Here is a 21,627-nt window from a genome sequence, read left to right as displayed (position 1 = left end):
TTATACCCACAGAATGAAAGTAGTGCTGCAGGCCACAACATGATACCTCATCCCTGTGAGTAATGCCATACTAACTTAATCTTCATTTAAGTTGAAGTAAACTAATTAAATTCAGATCTGATCATTTCACCATCTCCTTAATAAAAAATAATGTAATCAAGTGTTGCTGATAATTGACAAAACAAACTCGTTAGACGGGTAGCTAAAACTGAAATATTAATGGTATTAAGAAAGATACCATCATTCTCAATTAAGAAAACATTTCACCACAATGGTTTTTATTTTCTCTATTTCATATTGAATGTATAAATACTAATTCAGTTCAGACTTCTATTGAATAGATTCATCAAATCACCAATTTCACAAAATATCTCATTAATAAGCAGACATGTGCATGGAGGAGGATAACGGTCAACTCTTCTGCTCACTTTGATCATCTCAAACTTTAGACTCGCCAAGATATATACCTGGTACCTGAAAATTTGATAATAATTCAATATCTAAAGTTATACCAAAGCCCATTATATTCAAATAGACCTCTTCAGTGTGTGAGAATACACATGGATAACAACAATAATTACAAATACTTATGTCAGTTAATTAAAGAATCAGGCTGGCGTAGATAAGATCATTTCAAAAATATCCCACCATAACAAACCAATCACACTAATTAATTAAGCCTCATTAATAGTCATAAATACGTACAGGTCAAGACAATTATCATTCCCAGCTTCATTCCCCCTTACATACCATAGTGGGAAGAAAATGTTTAAAATATAAAAATTGAAATCCTAAATATTGTAGCAGCACTACAGTTGACAATGTACAGATATTACAAATATTAACAGATATCAGAAAAAAGTCATAATTTCCAACAAAATCATCTAAAAAAATTAATTAGAAGCCCTGAGCTTCCAAGAGTATTGATCACGTGTTTCCAGGTCCATTGTTGAATTGTATCAAAGTATCCTCAACAATCACTGTTTCAGCAGTTCACGTAATAAACTAACGGACCAACACATAGAGAAGATTAGTATGGACCAAACAATATCAATATCATATCCCTTCTCTCAAAAGACTTCCTTCATTGACAGCTTAGGGTCGTATACTTTTAATCTAGGTTTCAAATGTCTTAAAGCTTTCTTTTTCTGTTGACAGAATAGTTATAAGACTACAGTACTCTTGTAAAATGTTAACATAGGTTCTGGTCACAATCACATTTTTTTCTAAGGGTTGCTATACTTACATGGCAAGCAATAATATATATGTATATGTAACAAGTCTACAGGGCAAAATAAACTACCTGTGATAAAGGAAGAGCTGGGGTGTCTGCAGATTTAACAACCTACTGCCATCCAATATACCATAAAAAAAACTTGTGCAATTGTATCTGTACTCTGTGGAGCATAAACACAAATGACTTACATATTGAACAGGTGATCGAATTGATCTTCTATCTTCAAAAGAATTTGAAGTTGATCATATTTCATTAAAACTTAAACATCTGTCCACAACATCATATTGAGAGCTTTGTTACATATGAAGTTGTCAGGGTAATTTCATTCTCATAAGAAGTCTTGTGTCCGCACATTGCGTCTCACAGCATTAGAAAATCCTTCTTTGAAATGAAACCAAACGTCAGTAATTAAAACATTTTTCTTCTTTTTCACTTCTTCTGCATCATCTACAACATATTTAAGATAAGAATAAAGTTCTGAGGTAACACAGGTCATACACAATGTAAAACTAGGCTACTGATTAACACGAAATACAAAATCCTTTCAGTTACTCTGGTTTTAAAAGATGAAGAGAACTCTAACAAATACCAGGAGTGCTTCAATTTGTTAAAAATCCTTCATTTCCTGGGACAGATGTTCTCTGATGTCACAAAAATAAAACCATATGATTCAATAAATTTCTTCATTTTCAATATTCAAAACAACTAAGTATATATCGATATTCTAAAACATGCCACTTTTTTTTTAAAATTAGACATGAGATGCCAGTTAGACACACTATAAAACTTGAGAAGCTTATCAAACATACCAGACTGTTTCGGTTTTGCTTCTGGAGTCTTTTTCTTTATTACTCTCCCAAAGAAGTCTTTTACAACCTGAAGTAAGAAAATAACATTAAAAATAAACAGCAAGATGATAGTAGTATATCATACTGAAACAACTACAATGTACACCAGCTAAACAGCACCAGCCAATCAGAAACCTAGTCTTACTTAGGAAATCTTACAGAAAAACATTGGAATGAAAAAACTTCTGATTTAGGCAAAAAATTTCACGGTAAATAAATTTATATTTTGCAAGTAACCAATATAGCAGGTAATCGAGAGGTCTTGTCTACATTTCTGACAGAGACAGACACAGCTTTGAGCTCCCATCTACCTCTGGACATACTTACCACTTGTTCTTGTGTGATAGACACAGCCTAGAGATCCAGCCTACATCTGGACATACTTACCACCTGCTCTGGTGGAACAGACACTGCCTTGGGCTCAAGCCTATGTTTGTGACATACTTACTACTTGTTCTGGTGTGACAGACACAGCTTTGGGGTCGAGTCTACGTTTGTGACATACTTACTACTTGTTCTGGTGTGACAGACACAGCTTTGGGGTCGAGTCTACGTTTGTGATTAGGTATAAATGCCTCATCTGTCTTGGATTCTTTAGAGGATGACTGTGATGTTGGCACTCTCCTTGATTAACAGAGAATACATAGATATACAATGACTGTGATAAGTATCTTGTAGGTACCTAGCATTGTACAACACCAAACGGTATCAGAGAACTCCACTTTTAACATAGAGATGAGTTTTGACTCAACACATTACATCTGTTGACATCAAAATGTCTGGCGTGTTGGCCAGAGGACAATACAGCTGATGTTGAAGGTGCTGACAGTATTAGATGGTTACCGTGTCGGTAACAGGTTTTAGATGTTGCTGATTTATTTAATGAATACTGTACCTGGTGGCTTCACCCCTCCCCATCTCACTGCGTCTCATTTTCTCCATCACAATCTGTAATCAAATGTCTTACATGTATTAAGTTATAAACATCTTTGATGAGAGAACTTGAAGGTTCATTTGAAACAGTCACATGGTATTTATTGGTCCTTTCATTTCCATCTTATATATTTTCTACAGAAAAGTATTTGTCCCAATTGCTATGGATCTTTACATTTCCAGTAGATAATCACTATTAATCATTTATATATTGTCTAGGACCAGTTTGCGAGATCATTGTAGAGTTTACTGAGCTATCTCCCTTTAAAACAACTTCAAAATCATAAATCATAAAATCATAAAAACTATAAATGCTTACTGAGCCATGCCTTTATGTGAAATGTTTCTTTTGATGATAGAAAGAAACTGGACATGCATAATTTGTTGGTCTATCCTTTACCTATAAATTTATGCTTATGTCCAACAGCACTTCAGTTTGACAAAAACAGAGAAAAAACTAAGTACACCAATAGATTATATAGCCATTTTCTGGCTTGACAACTTCTTAAGAGGACAAACTGTTATCAATTTACACACCAACATATCTGTTAAACATAACAATGATTACATTAAGTTGTACCTTATACAGTACTCTCAAACTAAAGTAAAATATCCTAAACGTACCTCTCTGGCGATTAGTTGCTTGGCAGCATATGTAAGCTGTCTCTGTTGCTTCATGCCCAAAAATTTAACCACCTCATCTACTTTCCTGTTCAACAAACCACATTAAATTAGGACTGTATAGTTTTCTTTAACCTTGCCTTTTCTCTCCATTGTTTGTTGAAAATCAGTCAAGTCTCACTGTACAAACAGTTTGTATACAGTAGTTGTATTATTTGTATTGTTTTATATTGTTAAACATCAAATCAACAGAAATGGTCCTTTATTGCTTGTTATTGTTACCTTGTACAACAAAATAACATACTTTGAACAAGATGTGTTAATGAAAAACTATGCTCATGGTTGCAACAAAATTCTGAAGTGAGACATTAAAACTCTACTGTGTAAGGCATGAGCTAATTGCATCCACAATTTTTCAAATGTAGGTCAAAGGTCACAGTCAAGGTCACACGATGAAACTTTTTTATATTAATGGAAAGGTCTTGACACAAGGAATATACGTGCAAAATATGAAAGCCCTACCTCTTATAATACAATAGGTATGGACAATCTTAAAATTAATAACAGACAAACAGACAGACAAACAAATACAGAGCAAAAATAATATGCTCCTGAACTTTCGATTCAGAGCATAAAAAACACTACCATGAACACTAGATACAGTATAATATTTGACATCAGTATACATCCAAAAACCTGTAAGAATGTTCAGACCTCTTCACAAGCTTCAATCACACCTAAAACCACATCTGATTTCATAACTCACGGATCAAGAGAGTAAATGTACTGGCCCTCAGGAGATTTCTCCTGAAGGTAGGTCATGTTGTAGGCAATCATAATCCTGATTAACTGGGCTAGTTCCTCCTTCTCTCTGGTACTGTACAACTGGGTGTTTATCTACAGTTAAAAACATAATATAACTCTATGGTACTTTCAAATTGAGTATTCAGTAAGTAAACAAGAGTCACATAAGGCCTGTATCATTCACTTTGTTCAGTTTAGTCACAACTCCTCTATCCCTACTGTAGGTGCCTATGGGACTCTGGTCATCTGCCCCAGGGGGTCAGTTCCTTGGTTTATACAAAATGGAATCCTCTCCACCCAATTTTGTCAAAATTCCTTTATCCCTACAGAAGGATTGTAAAGACTGAATTTCATTTCCCCTATTGGACAAGGACCCTTACCTTCTGCTCCAGAGTTATGAAACCAACCATTTATACAAAATTTAGTCCCCCTTCACCTAAGAATGCATCAGATCAGATTTTAAAAAATCTATCATTTCTACAAAATTTGCTGTATAACCATTACTAGGCCCAAACAATTTTTTTCCAGGAGGATCTAACCTAATCTTTATAAATTTCCAAATTTTAACCAAATTCTGTAATTCCAACAATGAGAAAGAAAGAGAAATGCAACTGTGCAATAAATACTTGGAAATCTTGGAATATCCTTGACACAGTAATTTTATGACACTAGCACTTGAATTAAGCCACGGTAACAGTATATCAAATACTAGTATTTTCAATAAAACAAAAATATCTAAATTGAAATCTCATTTATTTTTCAATGCAAATTAAAATATCTATATACCTGTATACTGACAGATTTATCTGATAATAGATAGAAATAAAAAGAGAATAACTTACAGGCCGAAGTGTTGGCATGATGATGTCCATCAGGGGAGGTAACACCTCAAGGACAGTATTTTCCTGGTCTAGGTACTTCCTTACTGACGGGATCATGTCTGCCATCATTGCTGTTACCAGGTTCTGAGACTTGCTTAACTTTACAGAGGCCTAGGGTACAGAAAATGTTGTAAATACACAATTAAATATTTAAAACAATGTTTTCTCTTTACAATTAAGTTAGTTTGACTACATGAATTTTAACTGTGGTGAGTGAAATTGAGTTTTAGTACCGGTAACTGGTCCCATGACCTCTGAAACTACTGGAGTTCCTAGAAAGAAGCAATGCATGAAGTTTGAGTCTATGGGTGAAAGGGAACTCAAGTCCACATGTGTGACAGCATATACAATTGTCACTACATCCATACGGTTTGTTCAACAACATTTTTTTAGAAGCAATAAAAAATTTCAACAAATAATTTTTGAAAAAATAATAAAAGACTAACCTCATACTGACTGTGAGGATATTGAATTCTGGGAGCCTGATTGGATGCAAACAGCATGTGAAATGTGACGGTGACGTATGGGATATATGGTAATAGACAGTAGTCCTGTTTATGGGCGATGTACTGATTTGCTCTGTCCACAAAACTCAGCCATTCCATGGCAAAATTCAGCTGTAACATACAGACAAATATCATGTTTAGTTATACTGCTTTGGACTTCAAACACAATTCTAACATACTCTTTTTCTTCATCTGTTTGTGCAAAAAAAAAATCATAACGTAGATACAAATTTGATATACATCTATGGTATGTAAAAGATGTAAGTGGCAGTCAATTAGTGCATTACAGTACAACAGAGAATGATAAGCAATCTATTGTGTTTTACTATCAAAAACTTTCAACAAAGGATCATATTATATGGCTTTACATAGGTTTATGTCCCAAATGGAAAGATGAACGATGAGTCAGATCTCACTATAGCAGGGTACATGCTCTGAATTCACTTCTAGACATTCTACCATTCCATGAAGGTAGTGAACTTTTTGCAGTTGTACCTATAATTCTGTGAATAATGTGACACACAATCATACAGGTAAGAAACCTGTGAGGCCCACAGACTCGTTTACTATTATATCTGTTGTAAATGTAACATTACAGGCCTTGAGACAGACCATCAGATGTTAATACAGGCCTCAAGACTCATTGTTATGATTCATCAGAAAAGAAGGTAAGATCAGTATGTGTCCTTACTTCATAAATAAACAACCCCGGTCCAACTTGCCGACCCTATCAACAGAAAAGGTAAGAACTTATACCCCTGTATACTTACACCTTCCATTTTTGGGTCCTTGTATTTACATTCCAGGTAGTTCTCAAACAATCCCTGTATAACCTTTTCATACTCCCCACTAGAATGGGTAGCTTGTAATACATTGTGAAACCTGTAACGAATGACCAAATTTTAATGGATCTATTTTAGATTGTAGTTTCTCTGTTTATCAATCACTATACGGTACCATATTTGTCATCTAAGATATATCACAATAATTTGAACCTATTTAAAAATTATCTATGAATATGTCTTTATGATTTTATACTATACAGTTTTATTGTTTGATTTGAAAAAATAATTTTGCCAGCATTATTCATTTCAGTACATTATGCATCAATATCACAATGAAGACGGTCACTTCAGTAGAGAATGTCACAATAAAGACGGTCAGTTCAGTAGAGAATGTCACAATAAAGACGGTCAGTTCAGTAGAGAATGTCACAATAAAGACGGTCAGTTCAGTAGAGAATGTCACAATAAAGACGGTCAGTTCAGTAGAGAATGTCACAATAAAGACGGTCAGTTCAGTAGAGAATGTCACAATAAAGACGGTCAGTTCAGTAGAGAATGTCACAATAAAGACGGTCACTTCAGTAGAGAATGTCACAATAAAGACGGTCAGTTCAGTAGAGAATGTCACAATAAAGACGGTCAGTTCAGTAGAGAATGTCACAATGAAGACGGTCAGTTCAGTAGAGAATGTCACAATGAAGACGGTCAGTTCAGTAGAGAATGTCACAATGAAGACGGTCAGTTCAGTAGAGAATGTCACAATGAAGACGGTCATTTCAGTAGAGAATGTCACAATGAAGACGGTCAGTTCAGTAGAGAATGTCACAATGAAGACGGTCAGTTCAGTAGAGAATGTCACAATGAAGACGGTCAGTTCAGTAGAGAATGTCACAATAAAGACGGTCAGTTCAGTAGAGAATGTCACAATAAAGACGGTCAGTTCAGTAGAGAATGTCACAATAAAGACGGTCAGTTCAGTAGAGAATGTCACAATAAAGACGGTCACTTCAGTAGAGAATGTCACAATAAAGACGGTCAGTTCAGTAGAGAAAAATGATACAATGAAAGCAGTCAATTCAGTAGGGAACAATATTACAATAAAGACGATCAGTCCAGTAGGGAACAATGATACAATGAAAGCAGTCAGTTTAGTAGGGAACAATATTACAATAAAGACGGTCAGTTCAGTAGAGACAGTAGTAATATTAGTATTTAATGAGATTTACCGAGCAGTAGGAGATGTATTGTTGATTTTCCATTCTTCATTCCGTAGATCATTTATGCTCAAAAAGCGATTTCTAAAACAACATGTTCAAATTATATCACATTACATTTACAAGATACACATACTATGAATTTTAAACCTGACAAAAGGACTCAGATATCAGATCTGTCCAGGGAGATGTGAAAAGTGTATCAGTATAAAGATTCTCATTATAAAGTGAGGCAGAAATTGATATTCCATCATTACAAACGGCACTTCGACTTTGGTGATGTTTTCCCAAATTAAACTTATTTCTATGATAAGAAGAAACATATGATAAATAAAATTCTACCTCAGATACTACTTGACCTTAAAATATATGTGTTTTGAGATTTACACCTGAAACTGTAACAAAGAACAAGGCTCTCTAGCTGCAACTGTGATGTCAGCATCAAATGTTTCTTTTCTTTATGGTCACTGTGGTTAAATAGAAAAAATGTTTAAATCTAGGAAGGGTTTAAGATGAAATAATGAGAGAAAATTTTCTTAAGGTTTAGGTTTAGAATCAAATTACTGACCGTTTAGGTCTGGGAAGAGTGAAAATGTCATTCCAGACAGAAAACAAACTTCGTTGTGAGTCCTTTTGTCCTACATTCATGGTCTGGATCAGCCGAACTGACAGCTCTTTACAGTGGCGCTGGACAAACTGCAGGAACACAGCCATAATCAGTAAAACACCAAGGATCATGTGTAGGTTTTAGGATTGCGGACTTGAAAGAGATGGTCTTTGTATTTGTTATTAAGTTTGTCACAAGCATAACAAATAGGAGTAAGTTCATTATTTTTATCAACCTGGTATCAAATCATACAATATACAAAATTACCTTTCTCTCTATGTAAGAAAGAAAAATTACTTATAATATCAATGCATATTAACTATAAAAGCACACTTGCTATAACCATCCCATGATAATGTTCAATTAAGATACACAAACTATTATAAAATATTCCATTTTCCTAAAGTATCATAGCTACACTTGGTTAACAAGAATGCCAAAGAATGTCTTCTCACAAAAACCTGACACACCCTGGTATCACATTACCTGTAATGTGTTAAGACAGGACCTGATATCATTGTCTGTCTTCTCACACAAAGCTAACAAGCTATTCATATCAGCCTTTAAACTTTCCTTTCTTGTTACCTGTAACACAATTTATTTCCTTAGTATTAAACAATTTTCAATTTCACAGTAAATTCATATTAAAAAGTGACAATGTTGCATGTTACCAGAAATTCATTTGCAAATATGTTATTTAATTTTGAAATTGTTTTTTATTAAAAACTTAGACCATTTTATTCCAAGATATATAATTGCTACATATATATTATTGTTGCAGAATAACAGAATATCACAAAAGTGGCACAAATACCAAGAAGACAATCAAAGAGAAAAGTGAACAGTGCACTTGTCAATTTACTAAAAAACAGCTGATATCTCTGGATATTTTCCAGATCCTAAGAAGTTGGATCCAACATACCTCAAACAGGCGACTAGCGAGCTTGGCAGGCTCTGTCTGTGGAAATGTTATTACCATTGCATTCTGTCTTAGCAGGCGCAACGCAGGTACATACCTACAAATAATATCTAACTAATGTAAAATCATACTACATTCAGAGGTATGATCAACAAGATGAGAAAAATAATATGATTTCCTTTTTCAGGTAACAAATTCCCCTAAATTTATACATAAACAGTTACTTAATGACTTATGCATGATCTAACTGATTTTTATAGTCACAAGTCAATGAAAGTACTGGACAATACAGTTATCAGCCAACATACTACAAGATCTACTGCTCAAATCACTTCCTAGATCTACTGGTCAATACACTTCCTAGATCTACTGGTCAATACACTTCCTAGATCTACTGATCAATACACTTCCTTGATCTACTGGTCAATACACTTCCTAGATCTACTGGTCAAATGACTTCCTAGATCTACTGGTCAATACACTTCCTAGATCTACTGGTCAATACACTTCCTAGATCTACTGGTCAATACACTTCCTAGATCTACTGGTCAAATACACTTCCTAGATCTACTGGTCAATACACTTCCTAGATCTACTGGTCAATACACTTCCTAGATCTACTGGTCAAATCACTTCCTAGATCTACTGGTCAATACACTTCCTAGATCTACTGGACAAATCACTTCCTAGATCTACTGGTCAATACACTTCCTAGATCTACTGGTCAAATCACTTCCTTGATCTACTGGTCAATACACTTCCTAGATCTACTGGTCAAATCACTTCCTAGATCTACTGGTCAATACACTTCCTATATCTACTGGTCAATACACTTCCTAGATCTACTGGTCAATACACTTCCTTGATCTACTGGTCAAATCACTTCCTTGATCTACTGGTCAATACACTTCCTAGATCTACTGGTCAATACACTTCCTAGATCTACTGGTCAAATACACTTCCTAGATCTACTGGTCAATACACTTCCTAGATCTACTGGTCAAATACACTTCCTAGATCTACTGGTCAATACACTTCCTAGATCTACTGGTCAATACACTTCCTAGATCTACTGGTCAATACACTTCCTATATCTACTGGTCAATACACTTCCTAGATCTACTGGTCAAATCACTTCCTTGATCTACTGGTCAATACACTTCCTAGATCTACTGGTCAATACACTTCCTAGATCTACTGGTCAAATACACTTCCTAGATCTACTGGTCAATACACTTCCTATATCTACTGGTCAATACACTTCCTAGATCTACTGGTCAATACACTTCCTAGATCTACTGGTCAATACACTTCCTAGATCTACTGGTCAATACACTTCCTATATCTACTGGTCAATACACTTCCTAGATCTACTGGTCAATACACTTCCTAGATCTACTGGTCAAATACACTTCCTAGATCTACTGGTCAATACACTTTTTAGATCTACTGGTCAATACACTTCCTATATCTACTGGTCAATACACTTCCTAGACCTACTGGTCAATACACATCCTAGATCTACTGGTCAAATACACTTCCTAGATCTACTGGTCAATACACTTCCTAGATCTACTGGTCAATACACTTCCTAGATCTACTGGTCAATACACTTCCTAGATCTACTGGTCAAATCGCTTCCTAGATCTACTGGTCAATACACTTCCTATATCTACTGGTCAAATCACTTCTTCATGAGTCATTAACCTATCAGATACTTACTGGTCGTTACAGATACAGATAATTGGACGTAACAGAATATCGCCTTCCTTCTTCTTACTGCTGTTTTCATCTGTCCTCTTGATCAGGCTTAGCAGAAAATTGATGGCTGGCTGAAAATCAGACATGGGTATAGCTTTAGTCAACACATAAGTTAGAGAAATCGTGAGAGGTCTCAGAAAAATATTTTTCTGTTTCTTAATATTGTTTGTGGTCATATCAATGATGCTATCTGTAAAAATTAGAGAGGCCAAGAAATATTCAAATAACAATTTGGTAGGGCAGTATTTCAATAGGAAAATGATATTTGAAAAATTATTTTATCAATTGTTAGAAGTCTACAGTTGAAAGAGCGCTATAATCAATCCCTTCTCTATATAATATATAAACATCATAGCATATAATTATACATAATTAATTTGGTTATTGTCTCAAGATCTGAGGTCATCTATATCCAGGTACTTTTAGGCTTTTAACAACAAAGATCAAAGTTCTGTACCCGTAATATTAGTCTTACAGTTAAGTCGGTCACTTTAATCAGCATTGAATTAGGTTATTTCTGTGGGACGTTTATCAACAGTAACTATGAAATACAAATGTTTGATGGCAACTTTCTGTAGACATTTTAATTACAACATTGATAACAAGTACTTCATCAATACTGATGGCCATGTTGTGAAAGATATCTGACCTCTTCTGTTAAACAAGTTGTGTGCTACATTTATTGTATTGAAAATATTGAACAACAGTAGGTACTATTCTCATAATAAATACTTAAATACTGAATTAGACAAATATTCGAATAAAGATTTCTATCAAACTGACTCAGTAAAATGTGTCAAAATGTGCATTTGAGTCCAACACATACATATGCCTGAGCAATGAAAGTAAGAGGATATTTTACTGATACTTCATGTACATGTTAGCTAGAAGCACTTAATTGTTACTAGTATTATATCATTATATATCATAATTATCATAATATATCATAATACATCATAATATATCATAATTATCATAATATATCATAGCATAATATGCCATATAATACATCATAATATATCATAATACATCATAATATATCATAGTATATCATAATACATCATAATACATCATAATATATCATAGTATATCATAATACATCATTATATATCATACTTTAGTAATACATCATAATATATCATAATATATCATAATTTGGCATAAATTAAAAAAACATCAGAAAACGTCTGGACAAAAAATGTTACCAAGGGCAATAACTCTGTACAAGCCTTGATTTTGGCACACTGTGCAATCATCTTAGTATGATCGATTTATACATACAGTTTTGCTCAAATGATAAACTCTAATCCTCTTTTCATAAATCTCATTTCAGATTTCACATCTTCTCAACAACTGATTAATATCACAGGAAAACAGATGTTGATTATATTTTTTTGCTGAGGTCATACCTGGGGAGCTCCATCTATTTCATCTATGACTAGGCAGTTTGGTCTTGGATCAGCTTCAAGAACTGACTTCATTTGAGTCGCTGCCTCAATCTTGGTTTTGAACACATCAGCACTACGATCATCACTACAAAAAAAGCATTTCATTACTTCAAGTGCTTGAAAATTTAATTAATTTCAGAAATAATCACTTTGACCCATACAATGTACAGAAACATAAAACATATTGTATCATTACCTGGCATTGATCTCTACCATGTTGTAGCCTGCATGTCGAGCCAAAACGTGAGCTAGAGTTGTCTTTCCTAGTCCTGGTGGACCATTCAGTAGTGCAATCTAAAATCATTAAACAGAACTCTGTGTTAAGCGAACATGCTTCAGGATGTTTCTTTGTTAGTAGCCTTATTCATGCATAACTATCCAAGCCTCTCCAAACTATCATACAGCCTCTTACAAGATAAACTGGTAAGACCTACACAGTAAACGTAGAGTAAAACAATTTATATCTAACATGTCAATGACATAGTTGTAGATCCCTAAACACCATAGTGTATCAACAATTATATTTCCTTGATGAATCAAAATTCACGTATATCCTGCATTAATCAAAATTTAAAATTCACTGATTTACCTAATAATTTTATAATCAAAATTCAAAATTGACTAATTAAACCTCATTTTTATACAGTGTTATAAAACAGAAGCTTACTTTCTGCACAGGTCTGTTGTATTTGTCCAGTTCTTCATCTAATACATCAGCCCCAAATTTTTTCTTCTTGAAATCTTTTTCATTACCCTTCTTCTTCTTGTTCTTATCCTTAACCTTTGAGCTGAGTTCCTTGTTGAAGACCACGTGATCCCACAGCTTGAGCCAGTGTAGAAGTGTTCTGTTGATGAGCTGAAATATCACCAGGTTTTTTGGCTAAAGATAATACTATGGTATGATATTCTATCGTCAAGTACTAATTCTAATCACAAAATAATATATTAGTATATATACACAAGCATATTATTACAACCAGAAACATAGAGGATTGTAAATGGTGCTCAGTTCTATTTTCTTCTTGTTACTCTGATATTATGTCATCACAGCTATAGTATCTAATATACAATTAATACATCATTCAGCAGTACAGCAACCACATGAGATTATCTTCAAAAGACATTTATCAAAAGATGATATTTAAAATATATTCTTTAGAGAAGGTAAAGAAGGAGCAACATGAAATTTTACCTCAGTTGTAAGAGACTTAATGTCAGTCATAACAAGTTTTACCTCAGTTGTAAGAGACTTAATGTCAGTCATAACAAGTTTTACCTCAGTTGTAAGAGACTGAGACTTTACCTCTTCACTCAGTAGATCTGTGTACTGTTTAGGAGCATACTTTTCCACCCAAAGCAGACCCATAGAATCAGAGTCTGCAATGTCAGTGTTTTCATCTTCATCATCAACTTCATCATCTGCTTCATCATCAGCTTCATCTCCATCAAGTTTTTTCTCAGTCAAATTACTGTTTAATAAGAAAAAATCATCAGGATATACAGATATTAACAGTGAGATTGATAGTTCTGGTATTGACATTTCTGTTTCCTAATCTGATCTCTACAGACTTACAACGCATCTTTCAAAACAGATCTACACTTCACAATACAACAATGTGAAGAAATTTAGAATTACTGAAAATTAACCAAATTCTATATTGAATATAAAGGTCAAAGGATAGTTGTCAAGTGTCATGAAACAGAAATTGTGACACTGAATATAGTAAGCCAGTGTCAATGCATGCATACCATCAAAACTGTCATCCTACACTAATTTATTTTCAATAACTAACGTTATGCACAAAAGTTGCTATTTTCTATGAAAATTACAGTTAAAATAACTTCCTCCCCTGTAAGAAATGTGACTCATTTTGTTAATTAAAGCACCTCAAGATGCTTCGATTCATGAAGAGCATTTGATTCTACCACATCTGGATGATAAAAGATTTTTTAATTTTAAAGTCAATTTGACCACTTTTGGCCCCGCCCATCAGCCCCTTTGGGACAGTCAGGATCAAAATGGGCATAATATCAAGCCATTATCCTTCACTCATAATTTAAACCAAGCTTAAAATATTTCCAATGGAAATTAAACAAATTATGCTCAAAAATCTAGTTTTCCCATATAAACTACACAAACTTTATCCCCTCCCTTACGGGAAAATATGAGACCCTGGGGTCATAAAATTCACAATTTTAGTAAAGCACCTTAATATGCTTCCATTTATGAAGAGTATTTGATTCTACCATATCTGGGTGTTAAGAAGATTTTTGAAATCTGAGTCAATTTGACCCTTTTTGCCCCAGCCCCTCACACCACTGTAGGGTTGGGACTGTATAATTCACACCCCTCACACCACTGTAGGGTGGGGACTGTATAATTCACTGTTTCAATTCATCTTAGGCCAGGAAAGGTTTCTGAAAAATTTCACTGAAATCAGATCAAGAGTTTTTGAGAAGTCGAAAATGTTAAATTGTTTAAGAACACACAATGCCAGATGAAGGTGATCGCAATAGGTCGCCATGAGACTTTGTCACCACCATAGGACATCGCACACCACACCAGTACATTTCTCATCTTCCCATGAAATGTAAACCACCACAGGACATCCCACACCACACAAGTTCATTTCTCAGCTTCCCAAGAAACACAGACCACCACAGAACAATCCACACCACACCAGTACATTTCTCAGCTTCCCAAGAAACATAAACCACCAAAGGACATCCCACACCACACCAGTACATTTCTCAGCTTCCCAAGAAACATAAACCACCAAAGGACATCCCACACCACACCAGTACATTTCTCAGCTTCCCAAGAAACATAAACCACCAAAGGACATCCCACACCACACCAGTCCATTTTCTCAGCTTCTCAAGAAACACAGACCACCATAGGACATCCCACAACACCAGTTCATTTCTCAGCTTCCTAAGAAACATAAACCACCACAGGACATCCCACAACACCAGTTCATTTCTCAGCTTCTCAAGAAACATGAACCACCAAAGGACAACACACACCACACCAGTTCATTTCTCAGCTTCCCAAGAAACATGAACTACCAAAGGACAACACACACCACACCAGTCCATTTCTCAGCTTCCCAAGAAACACAGACCACCACAGAACAACCCACACCAGACCAGTTCATTTCTCAGCTTCCGAAGAAACGTAAACCGTCACAAGTAGGGAGCATCAAACCACGTACCTTAAACATGTTTGTCAATTTTAGAAGTGAAAGTATGAGGAATTGTAATATACAGTCAAACTTAATCATTCAAATTTGTCAATGTATCAAATTATTATAAATCTAATCTGTAAGCTATGATAACGCAGTCATTGACACCTCATAATTCAAAACATTTACGTGTACAGCACTGTACAGGTATTTTCACTCCAATGCAAAATTTCACACATTTAAACAAAGAGTGCTACCTGACAATTGCACGTAATTTCATTTCAAATTACATATAATTATTATAGATTTTAAGATAAAAAATGACACTTTTTACATAAATTTGTATTTTTGTAATTGTTGTGACTATTCAGATAGAAATTTTGTGTCATGAACTATAAAAATGTCAATATAACCCATTACAAATGATTTGAAATCTCGATGTATCTGGGTTTATCTGCTAGTCCTTTGAACTTTGAAACATGGAAGTTTGACTGTATATTCCAATACCATTTCATTGTTTCAATAAAATCTAAAAAAAGTCAATGTGGTTCCACTAAGGTGACCAACACCGAAGTTTTATGCTTACTTTTTTTAAGCAGTTTTCCTGAAGAGAATGTCAACATTTCCTACCTATCTACAACTATTCAGAAATAAAAATATTTCAAGGCCAACTTACTCTATTAATTCTGACATGTCAACAGAAACATGTTAATTTTTTTAAAGCCTAAAGAAAAACTAATATTCACATTTTCAGAGCATTTGTTTCCGATCTAATAGTGATGCTTCCAGTGGACATGTAAAGTAATTACCTGTGGATTTCCTGTGTCAGCGCCTCTGCCTCGTCCATCAATCTCTGCTGTCTCTACAATACAATCAACAGTAAAACACCACATAAGTAAGGTCAATACCTGTATAAATACCAGTATGTGTGACTAATTTGGAGAACAAATATAATGTACATATCAATGAACACCACGAAAGAGTATCTCAATTATCACTACCTAAGATAACACAAGGTCCACAGGCCATAAGGGTTTTCTGCAAACTTGAAATCATATTTATGTATCCACTACACAAATGCAATTACTACAGACAAATTGCTTGTTGAAAAAGCATGTTACTGGCCCAATATCAAGAACCTTGGCCTTTTTTGGTCATTGAGAAGATGTTGCTTATTCATTTCAACTCATTTGACCCCTGTGGTTTTGACAGTAGGTCAAGGTGAACAAACTTGGTAGCCCTTCGACCCAGATCCCTGGGTCAAGGTAATTCATTTTAACAAACTCGGTGGCCCTTCATCCCAGCATGCTATCAGTATCAGGGACCTTTTGATTATTGAGAAGTTGTTGTTTAAAGATTTTGACATATTTGACACCTTTGACCTAGAATGTAGGTCAAGGTCAGTAATATGAACAAACTTGGAAGCCCAGAATGCTAAAGGCCAAATATCAGAACCCTGAGCCTTTTGGTTATTGAGAAGTTATTTGAGAAGTTATGATGAAACACTTTGGCCCTTTGGGTCAGATTACATAAAAATATTTTGTTTAAATTGCTTACACCTGCACCAATCATGCAAAATTTTGATAGCGATAGCTTTATTTATTTATTTATTTATTTTTTTTTTTGTTGGGAGGGTTAATTTCAAGCAAAAATTCCAATACTTCTGAAGAAAACCTGGAAATTTCTTCTTTTATTACCTCTGTTTCTATTTGGTCCTTCAGCTCATCAAGGGACACAGCCAGTAACTGGGTTTTTTTCACAAGCTTTCCCACATTACTAAACTACAAATCAAAAATATCAAAATTTGATAAACGAACATGACATACATGCCTGACAGTTATTTTATATATAACCATAATACATCAATATCCCGGAACTAAACAGAAACATGGAAATTAGCTGCCTTAGTTAAAATGTAAAACACTATCTGATTGTGTTCCTCAGCTCTTACTCCTTATTAAACAAATGTTTATCTTTTTCCTGCCTCTTGAGAAAGTTACACATAGATTCTTATCAGAATCTTCTGACTACTCTAACTTTGGTTTCCTCGTCCCACTGTGAGAGACCCCTATTAGTAAAATTACTGTCTATCCAAACAGTACACTTCCACAAGGAGATCTCGCCTAAAACTTACCCTGGTTGTTCAAAGGGTGGTTAACTAAGCAAACAAAAACACACGATATAACATAAAAGATTTGTATCCAGGAAACACATTACTATAGAAGTATTCTTATTACATATCACACCACAAACTGTCAGAATAATCTGAAAACTGTAAACACAGGACTAAACCCGCACTGTATGTTGGTGTAGTCAGTGGTGGTCTGTAAACTTTGTTATGGATAATGTGAAAACTGTAAACACAGGACTAAACCTGCACTGTATGTTGGTGTAGTCAGTAGTGGTCTGTAAACTTTGTTATGGATAATGTGAACACTGTGAAGGAACATACATTCACAGCAAGACTGTGGTGATTGTTGTTGTTCTACAAACTTCATGATAGTCTGTGGTAGTCAGCAGAAGTACATGTGTTGGTAAGAAAAGTAGAGAGTAGTGGTGTGTAGTAACACAGAAAATCAATTAAACCCGCCCAGAGATCAAAAACCATAAAGAATAGAAAATATACATTTAGATCATCTCCAAACAGTAACTACATATACTTTTGTTTATATGGATAGTTTACCTCAGTTTCTTGTTCTGTCTCGTCTTTAAGCTTTATATAAACTCTCTGGCCCTCATAACCTGTTGTACCTATAAAATCTCCTGATGGTATTCTTTTAAACACTCTTTTTCTTTCAAAATCATAATCTGTTGATAAAAACAAACTAGATTTACACACATGAATTGTTTCACAACACAATAATGCGACTGTGTCTAAACTACCTGAAACATCAATAGCAAATCACTTATTTCTCTGGGAAATAATTTCTTTAAACCATACTTTCATTGAAATGTTTTCTTTAGCTTGAAATGTAAGCTTTATGGCACAGCATTTTCTTCAGGTTGGTTATGTCAACAGAATAAAAGTTCTTATAACACAACCAGTAGAAGATAAGAGTGTGACATTCTGATGACTACACAGTCACCTTATAGTTCCTATAACACAACTAGTAGAAGATTAGTGTGTGGCGTTCCGATGATCACACGGTCACCTTATAGTTCTTACAACACAACTAGTAGAAGATTAAAACGTGATGATCTGATGACTACACAGTCACCTTATAGTTCTTTTAACACACCTAGTAGAAAATTAGAGATTGATGTTTTCATAACTACACTGTAACCTTCATCCATTTTCAGATACCTACTACATTTTATTGATGCAAACATTTTCAAATGTTGCAAATAGAAGGCTTCTTTAAATTGTTTAAGTGACAAAATATAAGTAAGGAATAGTGGAATAACTAAGGAGTATGAAAATTAATTCTTAACATCATCATTCAGATACTTTTAAATCATTTGGTGTCATATCGTCACCTGCTTTAGAGGCATTCTAACACTTTCTGAGAAAAAGATGGTAACAGTCCTCAACTTAAATATAGCAACTAGATGGCAAATCCTGTTCTTGTAACCATTTTTTGAAATGAAATATTTACCAAAAGTAGCACTGGATATTCCTATCAAATTTGGCAAATGTACAAGAGATAACTTTTTCCAATGTGATCAATGACTTACTAAAATTACATACATGTATAACAATGGACAAGGGCCACTAATATTTGGAGTTTGACAAACAATATTTAGTGGGTAAAATTTTAATTAACCAGTGCATCTTTACCGTGTACTCAGGTTGATTTGCATAGTTCTAACTTCTAAACTGGACAATCTGTTAAATATAGGCTTTAAAGCAAGATAATATTATAATTAAAATATTGATGTTCCATGTACCAGTATTTATGAAGCATTGGAATAAATTGTGATAATAGTTCTTTTTTAATTCTTATAAGTAACCCTTTTCAAATTAACATCAACAAAGCAATGCTTGACAGTCTAGGAAGAAAATAACAACAGATTATGACATCAACAGGTATAACTCACTACGTTATATACATACATTTACAACTGATGATGAAAATGATACTGCTCGTGTTTTACTGTTCATTGTGTTTCTAGTTTATTAACTTTTTCTATATTTACATATATACACAAGCCTAAACATCATTACCTTGTGTAATATTTCTCTGATTGCTTGCATTTGGACTGCCTTTGTCAATTGTCTTTTTGGTACGAATGGCTAGGATCTTCTCTTCAGCAGATGGAGAGGCTGGTGGAGTTACATCACCCCCATTTTCTGGCCTTGTTCCTTCTAATGCATCACTTAATCTCTGTCTCTTCCTTGCAGGTACATCTGATATGTAACAAGAAAATAGTTCACTGAGATGTTTGAAATTCTGGCCTTGGTATACTACCACTTTACATCTGCCAGTCTAATTATCATGTATGTGTTTATGGAAATGAGAATGACTCTTCTGTACCGCAGTTGATAGATCAGTAGTTGTATTCTCAGATTTTGAGTGCAGAATTTCAAAAAAAAAAAAAAAGATATACCAAACCTCATAGTGATGTACTACTTACCTAAACTAGGTAAGCACATCATGTCATCAAAGTCTTCATCTTCAGACAAGGTTGAAAACTCATCTTGAGATCGACCCCTTTTTTCTGACCTAGACTGGTTTGTTTTAGGTGTCTTGGAGGGGCTATATAATAGAGAACCATTGATTGGTGCTGCAGGACTTTCCAGTGGGGTAAGATTAATGCTATCATTTAGATCCTCTTTACCTGCCTTGGATTTAGGTGTTTCAAAGTTTAAAGTCCTTTTTGATTTCTGGGGACTATAGGCAGGAGCTGTAAAATACAACACAGAAATATATATACGTTTAAAAAATTAATAACAAAAACATACGCTTCTTAATTGTTCATTCTTCACACTACTATAATAACAATGATATCCCAGAAGGAATCATTTATTACATCAAGGTGTACTCTTTATGTTGTATGCAACAAAAACTATACAATCAGGAGTAGAACTTCAATGTCTAGACAATTCATCTTAATTCTTCAACACATTTTGTTCAGCAGTGTCCCTGAATGGCTCAAAGAACATTTTTTGTGATGAGGTTTTGGCCACAATATTGGTTTTTGTTACATTCTGTTACACTAGAATCCATACAGCACTGCCATTGATATAGCATCACTCAATTATGTCCTGTTACCTTTTTCGGCAATTGACAGTACTTGTTAAGCATTAATGAGAAATTCAGTCAGATACAATCTACATGTGATGTCAAAATATTAATGCGACTGACTACCAGTATGTATAATAAACAGTCAAGGACTGACGGAGGATCTATAAAAGGTACACATATGTACTGATTTCTCATCGTGTAAGCCTGACCTGGTATGTGGCTTCACAATTACCTGTTATCTTATGTAACTTTTCCTGACATCTTTTTATGTTATCACTGTGTAGTAGGCGTAAAGGGATTAACTGGGGATTTATTTGTTGGGCCTAATAATCAAAGACACTTCTCGTAATCATATGATACTTGCCTTCAAAATCTTCCATAGCATCGAGTTCGTCAGCATAGTCAATGTCAAAATCATCTTCCATGGTGGAAAATTTGTTGGTCACTGTTTGTTATTGCCGTAAACCTTTTTTTCTATTCACTGTGTTAGACTTTCCGATCAGCTGTTTGTTGATTTTCTTACCGCCGCCATATTGTCTTTCCCGCGCAAGTCTTGCTCACATATACGCTTGAGCTGGAATGTGCTTCATGTAACTTTGAAAAAGTCTCCGAACTCAAACTTTGAACAGAGACGTATATCTTGTGTTGTATATGTCTCTGCTTTGTACAAGGAAAGAAAAAACAAAATTATT

At 34.5% G+C, this 21,627-nt stretch overlaps 1 protein-coding gene across 1 annotated transcript; it reads right to left on the bottom strand.

Moving 5' to 3' along the window:
- Positions 1–291: 291 nt before the first annotated feature.
- Positions 292–21,485, bottom strand: LOC132543979 (chromosome transmission fidelity protein 18 homolog). The gene is made up of 24 exons (XM_060207536.1): positions 21,300–21,485; positions 20,325–20,594; positions 19,915–20,097; positions 18,433–18,557; positions 17,447–17,530; positions 16,559–16,611; positions 13,868–14,033; positions 13,232–13,420; positions 12,761–12,858; positions 12,526–12,649; positions 11,078–11,187; positions 9,359–9,452; positions 8,923–9,021; positions 8,398–8,525; positions 7,842–7,913; positions 6,601–6,712; positions 5,771–5,941; positions 5,286–5,435; positions 4,406–4,536; positions 3,643–3,727; positions 2,981–3,033; positions 2,595–2,709; positions 2,047–2,113; positions 292–1,684 (listed from the first exon to the last, which is right to left on the bottom strand). Exons 1-24 carry the CDS (start codon positions 21,358–21,360, stop codon positions 1,566–1,568), a joined length of 2,859 nt encoding a protein of 952 aa, XP_060063519.1. The 5' UTR covers positions 21,361–21,485; the 3' UTR covers positions 292–1,565.
- Positions 21,486–21,627: the final 142 nt, after the last annotated feature.

Source organism: Ylistrum balloti, unplaced genomic scaffold (genome assembly GCF_031769215.1).
Source record: "Ylistrum balloti isolate Yb309-2 unplaced genomic scaffold, AGI_CSIRO_Ybal_v1 Utg369772, whole genome shotgun sequence".
Taxonomy (NCBI): domain Eukaryota; kingdom Metazoa; phylum Mollusca; class Bivalvia; order Pectinida; family Pectinidae; genus Ylistrum; species Ylistrum balloti.
Note: the sequence above shows the minus strand (reverse complement) of the source record. Positions and strands in the feature narration are given on the sequence as shown.

Coding starts and splice junctions, on each gene's coding strand:
- LOC132543979 (XM_060207536.1), bottom strand. CDS start 21,360: ATGGAAGATGATTTTGACATTGACTATGCTGACGAACTCGATGCTATG. Junction 20,098..20,324: donor GATGTGCTTACCTAGTTTAG/GTAAGTAGTACA, acceptor GTTACATATCAG/ATGTACCTGCAAGGAAGAGA. Junction 9,453..11,077: donor ATCTGTATCTGTAACGACCA/GTAAGTATCTGA, acceptor TATTATTTGTAG/GTATGTACCTGCGTTGCGCC.